The following is a 15,703-nucleotide window of genomic DNA, read 5'->3' on the forward strand; positions in this document are numbered from 1 at the left end:
CATATAACAGAACTAAAACTAAAGAATCGAGAAATCACTATTATTATTAAAAGCAAGGGCAACAAATTATATTTTTAAGCAACTACGCAATAGAGAAAGAAGAAAATCAAGGTGCGCCTTTATTATTTTGAAATTTTCCGCCTAGGAAAAATTTTTCTATAGCGATAGCAGACCAAAGAAATCGATATACCAACTTCCAATCATCGATAGATACCACCGATAGCATCACAAATAATTTTTCCATCACCAGTAAGACGACACAGACACGGACGCGGCGGCATATTTATATTTTTATATTTAATTCCACACTGAAAGGACACAGGTTTGTGTGTGTACATTCCTTCTACATATTCGTTTATTCACCTCTCAACTTTGGCGTATCTTAAACGGATAGGAACCCTGCCACAACATGGATCAAATGCTCAGTCCGAACTTTTCAATACCTAGTATTGGAACGCCGATGCATCACCAAATGGAGGCGGATCAACAGATTGTTGCGAATCCAGTTTACCATCCGCCTCCAGCGGCAGTTCCTCCATTGCATACAGAACCATCAGTCACAACATCAGCACAACAACAGTCACATCAACCGGATGGCAATTCGGTCGCCGCCAGCGGCAGCGGAGTTGGTGGCTCACTATTTGGGCACGAGCCTACCTTGCCATTGGCCCACAAACAGATGCAAAGCTACTCTTCATCATATCAGCAGCCTGGTGGTGGTGGATCGACTCCGCAATCGCTTATGCAGCCCCAGACGCCACAGAGCATGATGTCGCATATGATGCCAATGAGTGAACGCTCTGTGACAGGCGCTGGCAATGCTAGCGATAGCCTAAGTAATATACATCAGACAATGGGACCATCCACGCCCATGACGCCGGCCACACCGGGTTCTGCTGATCCCGGAATTGTGCCACAGTTACAAAACATTGTCTCGACAGTAAATTTGTGCTGTAAATTGGATCTAAAAAAGATTGCTCTACATGCCCGTAATGCTGAGTATAACCCCAAACGTTTTGCTGCAGTCATTATGCGAATTCGTGAACCTAGAACTACGGCACTGATTTTTAGTTCCGGCAAAATGGTGTGCACAGGAGCTAAAAGTGAGGATGATTCAAGATTGGCGGCTCGAAAATATGCAAGAATTATACAGAAACTGGGATTTCCTGTGAGTTCCAAGACTTTTCAGGCCAATTTAGTGTAACCCAATGTCTAATTGACTTTGTTTTTTGGCAGGCCAAATTTATGGATTTTAAGATACAGAACATGGTCGGCTCCTGTGATGTTAAGTTCCCTATACGATTAGAGGGTTTGGTTCTTACCCATTGCAATTTCAGTAGCTACGAGCCAGAGTTATTTCCAGGACTCATCTATCGAATGGTGCGACCTCGTATTGTGCTCTTAATCTTCGTATCAGGGAAAGTTGTGCTGACTGGAGCAAAAGTTCGGCAAGAGATTTATGATGCCTTCGACAAGATATTTCCCATATTGAAAAAGTTCAAAAAGCAGTCATAATAGGATAAAGTAATATTTCAGTATGTAAGTCTAAAAGTTGAGTTTACTTTTCTAATATAATATAAATATAAAAAGCAAAACGCGGAATAAAACTATTTGTAGTTAGTTGTATTTTTGTAATTATTCGTATAAAATGTAGTCCAACCTAAGCACAAATACATCCTCCTGCTCACAGGCATTGAGCCATCAGAGCGCCAACATTATCGAATTCAATTTTCTCTGTAATATTCTTTGTTTTGATCTTATCATCCTGAGTGGCGACCACCACCAAATCCTGTCCCTGATGTTTCCAGCTGTTGCGCTTAATCCAACTTTCCAATGTGGGATCTTCAATGCCGCCGAGCAACTCCTTAAGCAGATCCTTCTTAATCGTTTGGAATGTGGTGCCTACCACATGCGATACAAACTTGCGTATAGAATCATGGAATCCAGTTATGTGGCGGAACATGGTACGGTTGACCTCAGCCCGCTGCCAGAACAAGGTGAAGTCGGCACGCTCCAGTATGTCAGCCAAGTCAATAATCGTCTGGACATTCTCGTCCTTCATCTGCTGGGGCAACAACAGGCACTTCGCCATCACAAAGTCTGTGTGTGGCAAGTTGGTGAGACATTTCAGCAGAATAGTGTAGGTGATATCAAAATTCAGCATGTGTGGATTGAATTGATACAGCTTCAGCACGGCCAAATTAGCTTCCAGATCGTAGGTGTTGTTCTTGGCCTGGTCCTGGACATACGATTCGAGAATCTTCAAATGATCCGGATTGTATCTGTCATGTAGGAAGTTTTAGGTTATGTTCCAAGCGTGTGTTGTTATTGTTGAGGAACTTACCGCTCAATGCAACCCAACATCTCTTGGATGGTCTGGCTTTGGCCATTCTCCATTTTCACCAAGTGCGACATGTTTAACAGATTAATTTGTTTAATTTAAATGTGCAAAACTAATATTGTCGTCGTCGCAAAATTCTTTTTTTCGGCAGCACTAGAGATGTGTGAACGTTGATGACAACCAAAGCATCGGTTATTTCAAGTATTCGATTCTTTTTATTTATCGATTTTCCTATTCGATAAAAACCTTTCAGGTTATCGTCTCTACTTTAAAACCGTTACAAACATTTTGAAAACCTTTTATGCGGTTAGCCTTGAAAGATATTTTAAGTCTTAGAATAGACATTAAAATATATTAAAAAAAGGTGATAAGAATCCCATTCTAATAGCGACCCATTTATATGCCTCCCTTGAGTTATAAAGTTTTAAATTATTGATGTTTTCAGTGGATTGTGGAAGTTTAATGATTTTAATATTATGTTCAATATTAGCTATATATTATTATTCGAAAGACATTTGTTTTAATTCCACTTTACTCCTGCTTTGGAAGTGAAATTGGAAGTGTAGGCAATTCGTTTTTTTTTGTTTATAATGTGGAAGCTACATGTTTTGTACAAAATTATGTACAATTTATTGGTATCAAAAAATTCTATGTAGGGCTTTAAGTTTTCGTCGCATCAACTTCTGCCTCGACATGTCCACCATTTTTATCAATTGCGGCAGCCAATTGAGCCTGTCGCTGCTCCTCCTCCAGTTCCAAACGTTCCACCTTTTTGATTTTGCTCAATTTTCCTGTAATAATAAAGATTATTTAATTCTAACAATAACTAATATATGTGTTTGCTAACTTAGAACATACTTGCACACTTTAACATTATGGTTCCCCACCAGATAGACCATCCCCAGCCCACAAAACAAAAGAGGACAGTTAAAAATTGAGCTACTGCCACAATAATATTGATAATAAAGGAACCAATACGTGCCCGGGCACTATCGAATTGTGAAAATCGTGGTATTCCAACACACAAGCAAAACAGACCCGACAACAAGGTGCCTACAAGGAACAGAAATCGAAAATTATTTATTAGTTTTAGTAAATTATAAATCGATTGGGGTAAAAACTAACCTGACCCTGGAAAGACCACATTGCAGAATGCACAGAACCAGGCCAAATAGAGTGGTAAAACAGGAATGGCGCCTTTCATTTTCGATGTGTACTCCACCAGATCGTTATGAAGTTTACGCCGCGTGTCCTGAAACAAAGTGTTAGTGAAATAACTTGATCACTCAATTGACCCACTCACCTCACTTGGCGGTGGTGCTCTGATACTCTGCCGGCGAGATTCAGTTCCTCGACGTTGCTTCTTACGGCAGCAGAATAACATGAGCCAAAAACGTTTGCAGCATCCCCTTAAAAAGTGTTAATTCCTTCATAAAATGTATATATAAATTGAAATAATTGGTGGAAAAACTTACTCTTTGGTTTTACTTTCGGCTATGGAAAGTCCTGCCTCTGCCTCAGAAGTTCCCTCCAGAACAGCTGCATCTGTGGGCTTAATGCCCAGTTCTGGATCAGTTGCTGGGGAAGCTGTTTGCCAGGCTTTCTTTGGATCCCGCTTGCGTCGACATGGTATGCAAAAGCAACATTTCTTGTACTCCGTCTCATCGCCAGTTGTGGGATCAACTTTATTAACCGAACGACAACAGAATATTTTACTTAGACATAGTCCACATTTACTACCGCCGCCGGCGCCACTTTTCGGTTTTGGTCCCGTTTTGTTAGGATTGGTGGCTTGCATTGCCTCTGGTTGATCTTTCTTTTTCTTGCGACAACTTTGACAACAAACCATTGAGCGTATCCAATCCTTTGCTGGTCTCTTCTTAGCTGTCGGCTTGTGCTCATCAATCACTTGAAGATTTGTGGCTGTTGTGGCACTACTTGTGGCACTATTGGATAGCAGAACTGGTTGCTCTTCAACTGCATCTTTACGTGAACAACAGCAACAACAGCGGGAGCAACGTGATCGTCGGCAGGACATGAACAGATTTGAACAGCAACGACACCAACCTCTTTTTCCCGTTGCATTGTTATTGTTGTTGTTGTTATTCTCTTTATCCTCCAGAAACTCCTCCTGACTGCCAGTTCTAGAACAAAAAAAAAAAAAAAAACAAAAATGATTATAAAATCAGTTAGTATATAGCTGATGGGCCTCTTGGCCTTGACTTGAATGTCAGGTCAAGTACACACACATCCATCCATCCATCCATCCATATGAGGCCATCATAAAAGGAAGCAATCAAAAGTAATGGCACAAAAAATATGCAGTATGCACCGAAGGATAATAGATTACTAAGGGAAGAACAAATGACCTAGACATTGTGCCAGACACTGGGCAGTGAGCCAACTAAAGATTGAATTGACAAGCCATTTCAACCAGTCAAATTAGTGTCAATTGAAGAGGAATTATAAATTTCCTATCAAAAGAAAAGTTCAGGTTATATTTATTAGTCTGATAAATCTGGTCTGACATTTCCTTTGGACCTAAGGATCTTTTCTACATCGTCTATTAAAGGATCATAACCGACATTTATCAAAAGTAATTCGGTGCTATATTCTTATCTCTCTGTCTCCATCTGTCTGTTCCTATGCCACTTAGTGTCTGAGTTTATGATCTATTCTATGAAAATCAATCGTCATTGTTTATACCCTTAAAACGTCTTAACTTTAAATCGAATGATTGGCAGGATGGTTCGTTTTGAACCATATTGATAACGAGATGAGTATATATTGTATATTTATAATTCATTCATTGAATGTCGATGTGAATATATGCTGATTTACCTACATATGTACATACATATATTGTATAAATTGACTTGATATGGGTTCTCCCCTTTCCGCCCTTTATATGTTATATGCTAACGATTTTGAACTTTTTGAAAACTTTGCAGCGTGACTATAATTTTAATGGGTATGCATAAATTTGCTATGGCATTTCAATTTTTTTTGGTATTCCCCATATAAACTGGCACCCACGAATAAAATAGCAAAAAAAAAAAAAACGACCAAAACGGAAAGAAAATCACACGCGACACACGTTTTTGATATGGTAAACCACCTATGAGAGCTTACACAATTTTTGCTATTTCATATAACCATATATTATTTTATGTAGGAATATTTAATTTTTCTTCTTTAGTTTTTTTTTTCGGCTAAGGTGCGTTGGCCAACTAATTGGAAAGCTTGTGCACGAGCCAACGACCAAACTTAATTTGAAGGACGACAATTTATTTACTCTTCATTTGACCCAACAACGGCAACAACGACAACAGGCAAAACGTTTTTTTTTTTTGGCTTTCACTTAAGACTTTTTCTTTTTTGTTGTGTTAGTTAATTTTAATGGCAAGGTCATGCGATAATTGGCAAAGTATTGGAGTCGAGACCCATCATCAACCATAATGAGTTAGTTGACTGTTTTTTTTTTTTTTTTTTTTGTATTTTTGTTGTTAATGAATATGATTACCTAAATAAATATTTATCGGCATCAATGAGCGAATCTTGCGGCAGATCTATGTGGAATATAACCGAATTCCTTTTGTTGTTCTTCTTCTTTTTGCCCAACATTATGATTTCTTTTTGGTTGGTCACAAAATAATTGTGAAGACGGAGTGGTGAGAGCTGCGGTTAGCGCGATTGTCCGGCCAAAACTGATTTGTTATTGCGGCAAGGAAACTTAAACTTTTGCCTGCGTCTACTTGGCACGGCAGTTGCAACAGTAAAGGCTCCCTGAAGTGGTCAGTAAACTATTGTTCTTTACAGTGGTCTTCAATAAAAAAATGTTCATAAAACTTTAAACCTTGTTTGTCATTTATAAACTTGTATTCTTAAACAAATTAAAGTCAAAAGTCTTCTAACATTTTTATTAAAACTTAATTATTTATTATTTTTTTTAACTTTCAATGCTCTATTAACGTTTTTGGATCACCATGAGATTTTGAAAATATAATTATAGTATTTTTGAAATAATTCTAAAATCTTTTCAAAAGTGTTTGAGACATTCAAAAGAGTTTTTAAACTTTTTTGAACATTTCGGTCATTTTCTATGAAGTTTAGAGAATGTAGAACTACATTTTGAAAAATTTATCTTAATCGAGCTTATATTTATAGGGTTTTGACGGCTACTTTTTCGTATTGAACCACTGTGCGGCATAAGAGTATGCCAATCAAAAGAGTTTTTACTGTAATTAGTCGCCTGGCAAGCAAAAAGGTGGGCAGGAGGGAGCAGAGCAGGATAGGCAGGTGGGCAAACAATGCATTGAAGGACATCGCGTAAAACAACGAATGACGATGACAGGGAGGTGGGTAAGAGGCAAGTCGAGGGGAGAGAGAGAGTAGAGAACGGATTTCCTTTAAGGCGTTCGTATGGTCTTCACTCCTCCTTTCCTTTGCCTTTCGTTTTTCGCCTCGCGTTTTGTTTTCAAAATTTATTGACGCATTTATGAGTGGCTTGGCGCGGACCCCGAACCCGGACACGGACGCCAACCCGAGAGTACGAGCTCAAAGTACGAGAAACTATGTAGCCACATGTAGGCAGTCTAAAGTTTTTATGCGGTGGCTTGTTCTTGTTGTTGCCTGTTGGCTGGGGTTTCCTGTATGTAAATTTCACCTAGCCCTGCCCTCGGTTAGGGTCTTGGGTCTGGCTAACTACATATAAGCCTTGACAGTTTATTGTTTTGGAGACTTTACGAAAGTGGCAAAAAATTAGTAGCCTTTGTGGAGAACATTCAGCAAAACGACTGCCAAATACCTGGTAGTAATTTGTATATATACTTAAGTATGGAAACACTTAAGTTTAACGTAGAACTATAAAATAATCCAAGTTGAAAAAGTTAAAAAAAAAGATTTGTCTTCAAGATTAAGACTTCATCAAAGAAATTTCACATTCAGGATGTTAATTCATTTCGGGATTTGGATAAAGTTTAATGTGTTTTCAAAATATTACTCACTTGGCCATGCCACCGCCACCACTGCCTGCAGTGGAACCGCCTTGTCCATCTGGAGATCGTCTTTTGGCATCCACTTTAAAGTCATCTCCACTTTCTGGTGGCATCACATGATGAACATCGAATTCAGAAGATGCCAGTTTAGTTCTATCACCTTTGATCACTTCAGCACTTTCGTATTCCACCTCAGGGACGACAGATATAGACGTAGTGGCGGGATGTTCCATATTTACAACCGATACAGATGCCTCAATAGGTTGTGTTGGTGGCAAAGGTGATTTTTGCAGTTCCGTGCCGCTCTCCAAGGCATTACTGCCATCGGCTGTGCCTGTGCGTGAGTCCGCCAATGGTTTGCCAATCACTGTGACGCCACTGGGTGTCGGTGACGTTCCACTCTCAACGGCTAGGCCAATATCATTTTCCAAAGTTTTCAAATCGGTAAGATTTTCATTGATGGTCTTGTGAATCTCATCGGTGGCCTCGGTGACAGTTTTCTGAATGGTTTCCAGTGTCTTTTGGGATTTTTCTAAAATGGCAGCAGCATCATGACTTTTCGGTTCTAAAACGGAAATTGTTGAGAATTAAGCGATTTGAGGAGACTTTGTGGTCAAGACTTACCTTCACCTTCTTGCAGACTGCTCTCTGCGACTGTGGCAACTTTTCGACTTTGAGGAGAATCCGCACGATTCTTATTGCTAAGCAGACTAAGTCTCGAACTCATGCGCACCAGCTTGTTTAGGTTACCACTCTGATTCTGGCCATTCTTAGTATTTGTGGGCGTTTCCTCACTGTGGGTCACGGCGGGTAAAACTTCGGCTGCTTGGAGTACAGCATTGCTGACATGAGCAGCCAATGGAGCCACCTCAGAGCCACTTGGCGCTTGAGTAGTCGGTTTTTTCTTGGCCATCGCCGGGGTAGTTGAGGTTTTCTTGGGTTCTGCTGTGGATTTACTTTTTCCAGGAGTCTGTGTCGATGATTTAAGGGCATTGCTCTTGTTTGATGTTTTGGTCTTATCAATCTCTCCATTCTTCTGGACTTGCGTCTTCCCATTGGGCTTGGTCGTAGTCTTTGCTGTTGACATTTTTTTCGCATCGGGTTTAGGTGGCGGCCCTTTTGTGGGCGATTTTTTGGCACTTGCATTTTTGGGTTTGGGCTTAACTAGCTCTTTGGGTTTAGGTGCTTCCTTTTTTTGACCTTTTCCCTTTGACTTCTGATCGGCAGCTGTTTTCGTTTTATTATCTTGATTCGCGGGTTTTTTTGACGTCATCGTGGGAGAAGATGTACGCGTGGGTATGCGAGAGCGCGAATCACGTCGCTCTTTGATAGGGGTCGGTGAACTGCGTTTTGGGCTCGAAGGTTTACGTTGTGTTTGTTTTTGTCGCTGCGGAGATAGTGATATGGATTTTCGTCTATTGGGCGTTATCCCACGGGCACCACTTTGCGCTGTTAAAGTGGATGGCGAAATACTTGATGATCTGAGTGAGGAATGTATGCTCAAGCGTGAATTGTTGGCTACTTCGCGGTGATGCTCCAGTCGAGAGTTAGAGCGAGAACCATTTGCGCCACCTCTTGATATGGGTCGCGTAGATGCTCTTGATATGGATCTTGTATTCTCTCTTGAAGGAGCCCGCGAAGGTGTACGAGTGTTCTCTCTGGAAGGAGCTCTTGACGGAGAACGACTATTGCTGGCTCGCGAAGTTCTTCCCGAAGTGCCTAAGAAATCCTTAATAGGCGAACTGCCACGTGAACTCTCCACACGGGATTCCGGACGACTTCGTATTGGTATACGGGATATAGAGTCACGCCGCGTGGATACTTCCGATGGGGTGTCCAAAGTTTGTAGCCCATGCAGAGGACTTTGCGGTGTACTACTATCCTTATTCGGGGTTCCAATAATCGGTGATAATGTGGTGGGCTTGACAATCTTCCCATGTTTCGCATCCTTACCATACACCGATTGCCGTCTGGGGCTGGGATGAGCGGATGCTGGCACATGAATGGATTTACGGCGTGCTCTATTCATTGTCGTCGTCGTGGGTAATGTTGCGAGTGAAGGTCGCCGACGAAAGCTTAGGTCTGAGGTCACAGTAATACTACTTAAATTAGAGCTACGTCTATCGGAAGCGGTTTGCGTAGAACTACGTCGTTCGGGGGACGTGGAGCTAGAACGACGTCGTTGCGCTTGGCTAAGGCGTAGACTCATGGGTTTCAAACGTTGTCCCAAATCCATCACTAAATCATCTAAGCTGCTCCAATTGGAACGCGGCGGGATATGCGGCGATGCAAGACGAGCGGCAGCATCTTCTCTATTCATGACACGAAGTAATCCACGTTGCTTACGTGTGGGATTTGCATTTGGCTTCAAGGGACGAGGCAGTGAGCCCGGTGGTATAACTGTGGGTTCCCGTCCAATCAAGTCGATATTGGAATGATGAAATCGTGGTATGGAACTACGATAGGGATCTGTGATCAAGGGTAACGTCTCCATGCTCTTAATTTTCAGCGGGACAATCGAGCTGCGTCGCTGATTACGCGGCGTATACGTGTCTATAGATGATGTCAACGAATCTCTTTGCTGCAGTATACCCTTTGAGGGTGTACCCAGTTTGCTGCGATTATAACGCCCACTCATATTAAACTGAACGGACGGGCGAGGTGAATCATCCGCCGGCATGGTTAAAGATCTCCCATAGTTCTCCATAGGCAGTTGTGGTAGTCGCGAACCTGTGAGTGATTTTCGTCTCATTGGCGGCTTTAATTTAGCCGTAAACGATGAGGTCGTCGAAGTCGACTGTATAGAGGCGTGTCTTTTTGCAGCAGAAAGATGTGTTGGCGGCGGTTGTGGAGGAGGCGGAGTTCTTCGACCTTTAGGACTCTGGGCCCGTGAGGACTGAGGCGAACGTTCTGTGATTATGGTAAATGCAGTCTTCTTGTGCAGACGCGGCTGTTCCACTCTAAAGAAAAGAGAAAAAAATTATAACACGCATCTAAAAAGCAAGACCAATTACTTACCGATAATCACCACCTACGGAAATGGAATCCTTGATTATTATGGGAGACATCTCACGCATTATTGTGGTTGCTTCATGGCAAGGAGGTGGTGCAGCTGGTGGTGGTGGTAGGGATGGCGGTGTTGCATAACTTTCGACTACTTGATCCTCTCTTCGTTGCTGTTGTTCTAAATAACTTTTGGGTGAGAGTATCATGTCCATATCACTTAAACCGAGACGCTCCTCGCCACCACTGCTAGAACTATTCATATCTTGGATCATAGTGGCCAATGGGGAGAGCGGTGCCTCCTCCTGTCTCATAGACATGATCATTTTTGAACTGGGACGTAATTTCGGTATACGACTGAATTCCGGAAAATGCTGAGAGGCAGGACGAAACCAGTCCCTATTGGCATAGGGATCGCAAAGTACACTGAAAAATGTCAAATGATCTTAGTGAGCTTATCCAAGTTCCTATGTTCTGTGCGCTTACCTGGAACAGTTATCATCGTGGCATCTTTCCGCACTGACTTTACTTAAGGCCACTTGACTGACCCCCGACACTTGTGTGGCCATATCATCGTCATGGTAGATTTTCTCCAAATCATATAAATCCGGCTTATTGAGAATATCATCGGGAGCCAGGAATCGAAAATTCGGTGAATTCATTTGCTCAGAACTTGAACCACCGCTGGAGTTTGGAAGGATTTGTATATCGGGTGGCTTCAGTTGCGGCAACGACGATAATCGATGGCCACTTCCTCGACCATAGCTGGACGTGGATAAGTATGGTACATTTGGAAAGAGTCTTCGCTCCCTGGCACTGGATGATTCGTTGCTAATCAATGCCACAGCAGCCACAAGGGCATCTTCCTCAGAGCTAGGTAAATCCACCGAGGTCGACACGGCCCCAGTTCGCAGCGATTCGAATGCCGAATTTGTAGCATAATAATCCGCTGGCTCAAGAGGCGGTACGGGATCCCCAAATAAACTATTATACTGATGGCTACCATCACCATCGGTATCGCCAATTGTAGTGCTCAGCCTTGGTGTGGTCTGGCGTGAATGAATGTGGGAATAAGTTGATGGCGGCATATTGCTATGATAGCTGTAATCTAAGGATATAATGGATGGATGACATCTGCTGTGATTTTCTGTCCTTGTCGTAGACGATTGTTGTTGCTGCTGCTGCTGTTGTTGTTGCTTTTGTTGTTCTTTTCCAATAATGGGTGTGGCTGTGGGCGATGGCGATGATGATGATGAATACGATAATGTTTGCTGCATATTGTGACATTTGTAGAGCTATCTTCTCTTTCGTGGATCGTGTCGATTAGGTATTTACAATATTGATAGATAATGATTTTGTTGCTGTAGTTGTTGTTGTTGTTGTTGCTCCATAGTGCTTACGAAAATCAAATTAAAGCTCCGTTACCCTTGTAAAGATATTGTCCTTCGCTAGATACGTAAAAGGAGAATGGATTGTTTTTATTTTTTTTTGTAAAATCTTGCCCAAAAGGGTATATTAGTTTTCGTCATAAGTATGCAACGCTTAGAGAAAAGCATCTTTGACCATATAATATATATATTATTGATATCCTATTGCTCCCATTAAGACAATCGGTCGTAAATTTATAAATATTAGATCAAAACTTTGATCTTGAACGGCCAACAATATCATATATATCAGTCATTTTTTGACAAGTCGATAAAAGACTTTTGTTAACTTTGTTAGATTTCAATAAATTTTCTAAAGATTTAAAACTTGTCGGTTTAATAGTTGTGTTTATCACTGAGTTAAACTTCACAAAGATTGGAAGACCATTTCATACAGTCCCCGTAGACTCAAGCATTAAAGACTTCCTTATTTTACAAGATTCATTTACTTTTACTCAAGTTAAGTCGTTCTTGGGTGGATAATCGAGAGCAATGAGTAACTTAAAACACTTGCTAGAGTATAAAAAATTCGACACCTTTCTCTGCCTTATATGAAGCAACAGCACAAACTCACACACCCGCACACTCTCGCTCTGAGTCCATCTCTCTTCTTCACGGCCTTCTGTCCGTCCGTTACAATGTCAGCGTGCGACGTACACGCGACGACTGAAAAGCCCAAGTCAATCCTCAAGCTCCCAAGGTAGTCGAACAAAAATTTTCATTCCGAAAATATATATGTAAAAACAAAAAAAAAAAAAAAAAAAAATGGAAAATCGTAATTATTATATACTATTATTTGTTATTGTATTTTCTAATGGCATTTCACTACTATAAATAGCTGCGTGTTCGTCTGATAAAGTCAGACATCTGAGCAACGAGAGCGCCTTGTCTCAAGCCCAAATGCCTCCAAAAGGGGAATTCCATATCTGAGTGTGTGTGTTGGTGTGTGTGTGTGTGTGTGTGCTAACGAGAGCAGAACTTGATGAAGAGGATGGGGTGGTATCAGGTAGATTGGGTGGTTGAGGCAAGGTGGTTAAGTTTTGTTGCAAGTGCTGCCTTGCATGTTGCAAATTGCCGCATTAGTGATTGCACTTGAAGTTTAACTGAAGATGACTTTAAAAGAAAGTCGAAGCAAATATTTAAGTCCAAGTGACGTATGCAACTATTCCTATACCAATATGAAGTACCTACAGTGTGTGTGGTGTGGTGTGTGTGTGTGTGTAGTGTGAATGTTTTTGTAGGGGGTTCCAAACCTCTCCCCAGTAAAGTCAAATCGTGTTGCGTTGCTAGTCAAATGGGCATGTGGTTTGCATTGATTTTTTTTTGGGGTTTAGAGCCTAATATTTAACCTACATTTTATGTGGTGTTAGACGAAATTCGTTTAGTTTATTTTTTTTTTTATTTTTTTTGGTGACACAATTTGGCGCTCAGGAAGTGACTAGACCGGTAAGGCCATGACGCTGACGCAAAATATATATATAAATATAAGCACAGTAAGCACTCATAAATTAGAACCTTTAGACACGCCTTATACTTTATTCACAATCAACTTTTAAAATTTGTTATTTTGCATTTTCTTGCTCTCATTGTTTTATTTGTGTTTCAATTGATATTCAAAACAGAAGACTTGCACTAAGAAGATGCCTAAAAGTATGCAACTAATATTTATTTACTATCTCCCAAACATGGTCAACGGAATTATTTCCTTGATATTAAAATCAGTTAAATCATTCAATAAAGAATGTACTATGTTCTCTTATTAAATATTTCAAAATTAGAATAAATTAATAAAATTAAATAAATAACCAAAATTATGCCAAAATCTAAAAATTTAACCAAAATTAGCTACATATTTTGTAAATTATTTCAAGTGTTTTATACTTCAGATAGTATAAAGAAAATCTGATTAACTAACTAACAAACAGGGGAGTTTATTCAACATTTAGTTTTATTTTAAACATGCTACAAAATATTATATACCATATCTTGGCTGTCTTAATAGAATAGGTTGAAAATCTTATACATATATGAAACATGGATAAATGAATTTATGTCTTAATGCGACATATTGACCAATCAGCTTTATGTATTCAAAAGGAGTAGATTTTTTATGATTGTTCAGTTTTTGGAACTACCTCAATAACAAATTGCTGCTAGCTTACGAGTGTTTACTGTACTTGATTCATTGTGCTTTGTATGAAAAACCGGCTGACTTGATTAAAAATAACAAAACCTAGATTAATATTACACGCACTTTTTTTTGTGGTTTGTTTTTTGCACAGAGTTTGTTTTTTTCGCAGAGTTGAAAAAATTTGGGTCATTGGGTGATTATAATTTAGATTTTGTCATGGATTTTCTAGCGGCATGGTTTTCTGAACTAAATTTTACCGTCTCGAATTATTAGTTCAAGTGCTCCTACGGAGTTGAACATTTTTCACAGCTCTTTTATATTGGGACTTTCGTGCCCCATCAGGTGTGAAGTTTAACTGAAATTCACGCAGGATAAAAGCCACTTTTTTCGACAAATTGTAGGTGTAGCGGTTTTTCTTCGATTTTGTTTGCGTGCTTACTTATATTCATCTTGGTGTTTTTTGTGTTTTTTTTTTTTCGGGGTTTGTATTTAGGAAACTTTTTGATTCACCTGTTGGTTGGGTCTACTACTACAACCTGCACATGACACGCGATGTGCATACAAGATACAAAAGAGTGGAAGAAAAACCACGGAATACAATAGGCAACATAACAATTTTATGACCTTCATTAATCAATCATGTGGTTCTGGGATCTATTAGTATCATTTGGATAAACTTAGAGCACTTCACTCTATGTCATGGCATGACCGAGATGGCATTACTGATGTTCCTATTCCTTTCGCCCCTTTTTAGGCTAAAAACTTCCTTCAAACTCAAGCTCATCGATAGAACCCGAGTACACTGCACTCTTTCCTTGGAAATGAATATATGTATGTATATGGGGTCAAAATAGCAACAATTTTTCACGTTTGCCTTGTGCAGCGGTAAAAAGTCAACAACACTTTATACAAATTTTTACTCGGTGCTTCGGCGCACTTCAGCACAAACAGAGGGGAAAAGGGGCAAATATGCAATATCCTTGGCTAATGTCGTCGTCGTTGTCCGACAAAAAAAAAAAACCGTCTGGAATAGCCAAAACTCAAGACTCTAATTGAATTTATAATTTAAAGAAAATTTCACAAATTAGCATAGTTTGGAAAACTTTTTTGGTTTCAGTAAGGAAAAAAAAACACAAGTTTTTTGTCTTTTTTTAGGGTTTTCCGAAAACAATTTGAAAATCTTTTTAATACCGCAATAAGATAGAAGTCAAGCGCATTTGCATCGATCCGTTAACGATGCACTGCACTTGCCGTTCGTAGAAAAACTAATCCTTAGCAGGCAAATACCTTTCCTTATACTAGCCGCGTTTACTTTTTCTATTTCTCTCCTTTTTGGTTGGGTATTTTGCCGACGCCTGGCTCTGACTCTGACTCTGACTCTTTTGTCCAGAGTCGAAGTTTTTTCAGGAGCCGAAGAAGCATATACACACGCGGTCAGTAAACCTACTTCCGCTTGACATAAATACGCCTTGGACATGAAAACTTGGCACTGCCAAGTTGTTTTCAAACTGACTGCAAATGGTGTGCCTTTGAGGGGCCTGGAACATGACGACCATACCAAAAAACAACGAAAGAAAAATGCCGCCTGACCAGAGCAGATCACAAACACACACACAATTGGTATAAAGTAATTTTACTGCATAAGCAATCTTTGGGGTATGTTTTGATTTTTGTTTTTAATCAATTATGCCCGCACCCAAGAAAATTCTCTTAATTCCTATCATTTGCAACTGCACCTTATTGTGCATCCTGCCTAGCCCTAGCAACAAGCTAATGCAAAAGAAAAAACCCAAATCGAAAACAA

General features: G+C 40.2%; 3 protein-coding genes across 3 annotated transcripts; 1 reads left to right on the top strand and 2 right to left on the bottom strand.

Annotated features, from left to right (window-relative positions):
- The first annotated feature begins 243 nt into the window (after positions 1 to 243).
- On the top strand, positions 244 to 1,728 carry Tbp (TATA binding protein). The gene is made up of 3 exons (XM_068290690.1): positions 244 to 322; positions 395 to 1,168; positions 1,237 to 1,728. Exons 2-3 carry the CDS (start codon positions 410 to 412, stop codon positions 1,513 to 1,515), a joined length of 1,038 nt encoding a protein of 345 aa, XP_068146791.1. The 5' UTR covers positions 244 to 322; positions 395 to 409; the 3' UTR covers positions 1,516 to 1,728.
- On the bottom strand, positions 1,531 to 2,508 carry eIF3k (eukaryotic translation initiation factor 3 subunit k). Its single transcript, XM_068290691.1, has 2 exons — positions 2,345 to 2,508; positions 1,531 to 2,282 (listed from the first exon to the last, which is right to left on the bottom strand). Exons 1-2 carry the CDS (start codon positions 2,413 to 2,415, stop codon positions 1,685 to 1,687), a joined length of 669 nt encoding a protein of 222 aa, XP_068146792.1. The 5' UTR covers positions 2,416 to 2,508; the 3' UTR covers positions 1,531 to 1,684.
- Positions 2,509 to 2,750: 242 nt separating this feature from the next.
- On the bottom strand, positions 2,751 to 12,373 carry stum (stumble). Its single transcript, XM_068290072.1, is given in 10 exon segments — positions 2,751 to 3,132; positions 3,200 to 3,394; positions 3,467 to 3,593; positions 3,645 to 3,750; positions 3,817 to 4,476; positions 7,348 to 7,903; positions 7,945 to 10,298; positions 10,357 to 10,767; positions 10,828 to 11,789; positions 12,347 to 12,373. Coding segments are annotated over 9 exon segments (5,331 nt in total). The 5' UTR covers positions 11,619 to 11,789; positions 12,347 to 12,373; the 3' UTR covers positions 2,751 to 3,001.
- Positions 12,374 to 15,703: the final 3,330 nt, after the last annotated feature.

Source organism: Drosophila tropicalis, unplaced genomic scaffold (genome assembly GCF_018151085.1).
Source record: "Drosophila tropicalis isolate 14030-0801.00 unplaced genomic scaffold, ASM1815108v1 contig_593, whole genome shotgun sequence".
Lineage (NCBI taxonomy): Eukaryota > Metazoa > Arthropoda > Insecta > Diptera > Drosophilidae > Drosophila > Drosophila tropicalis.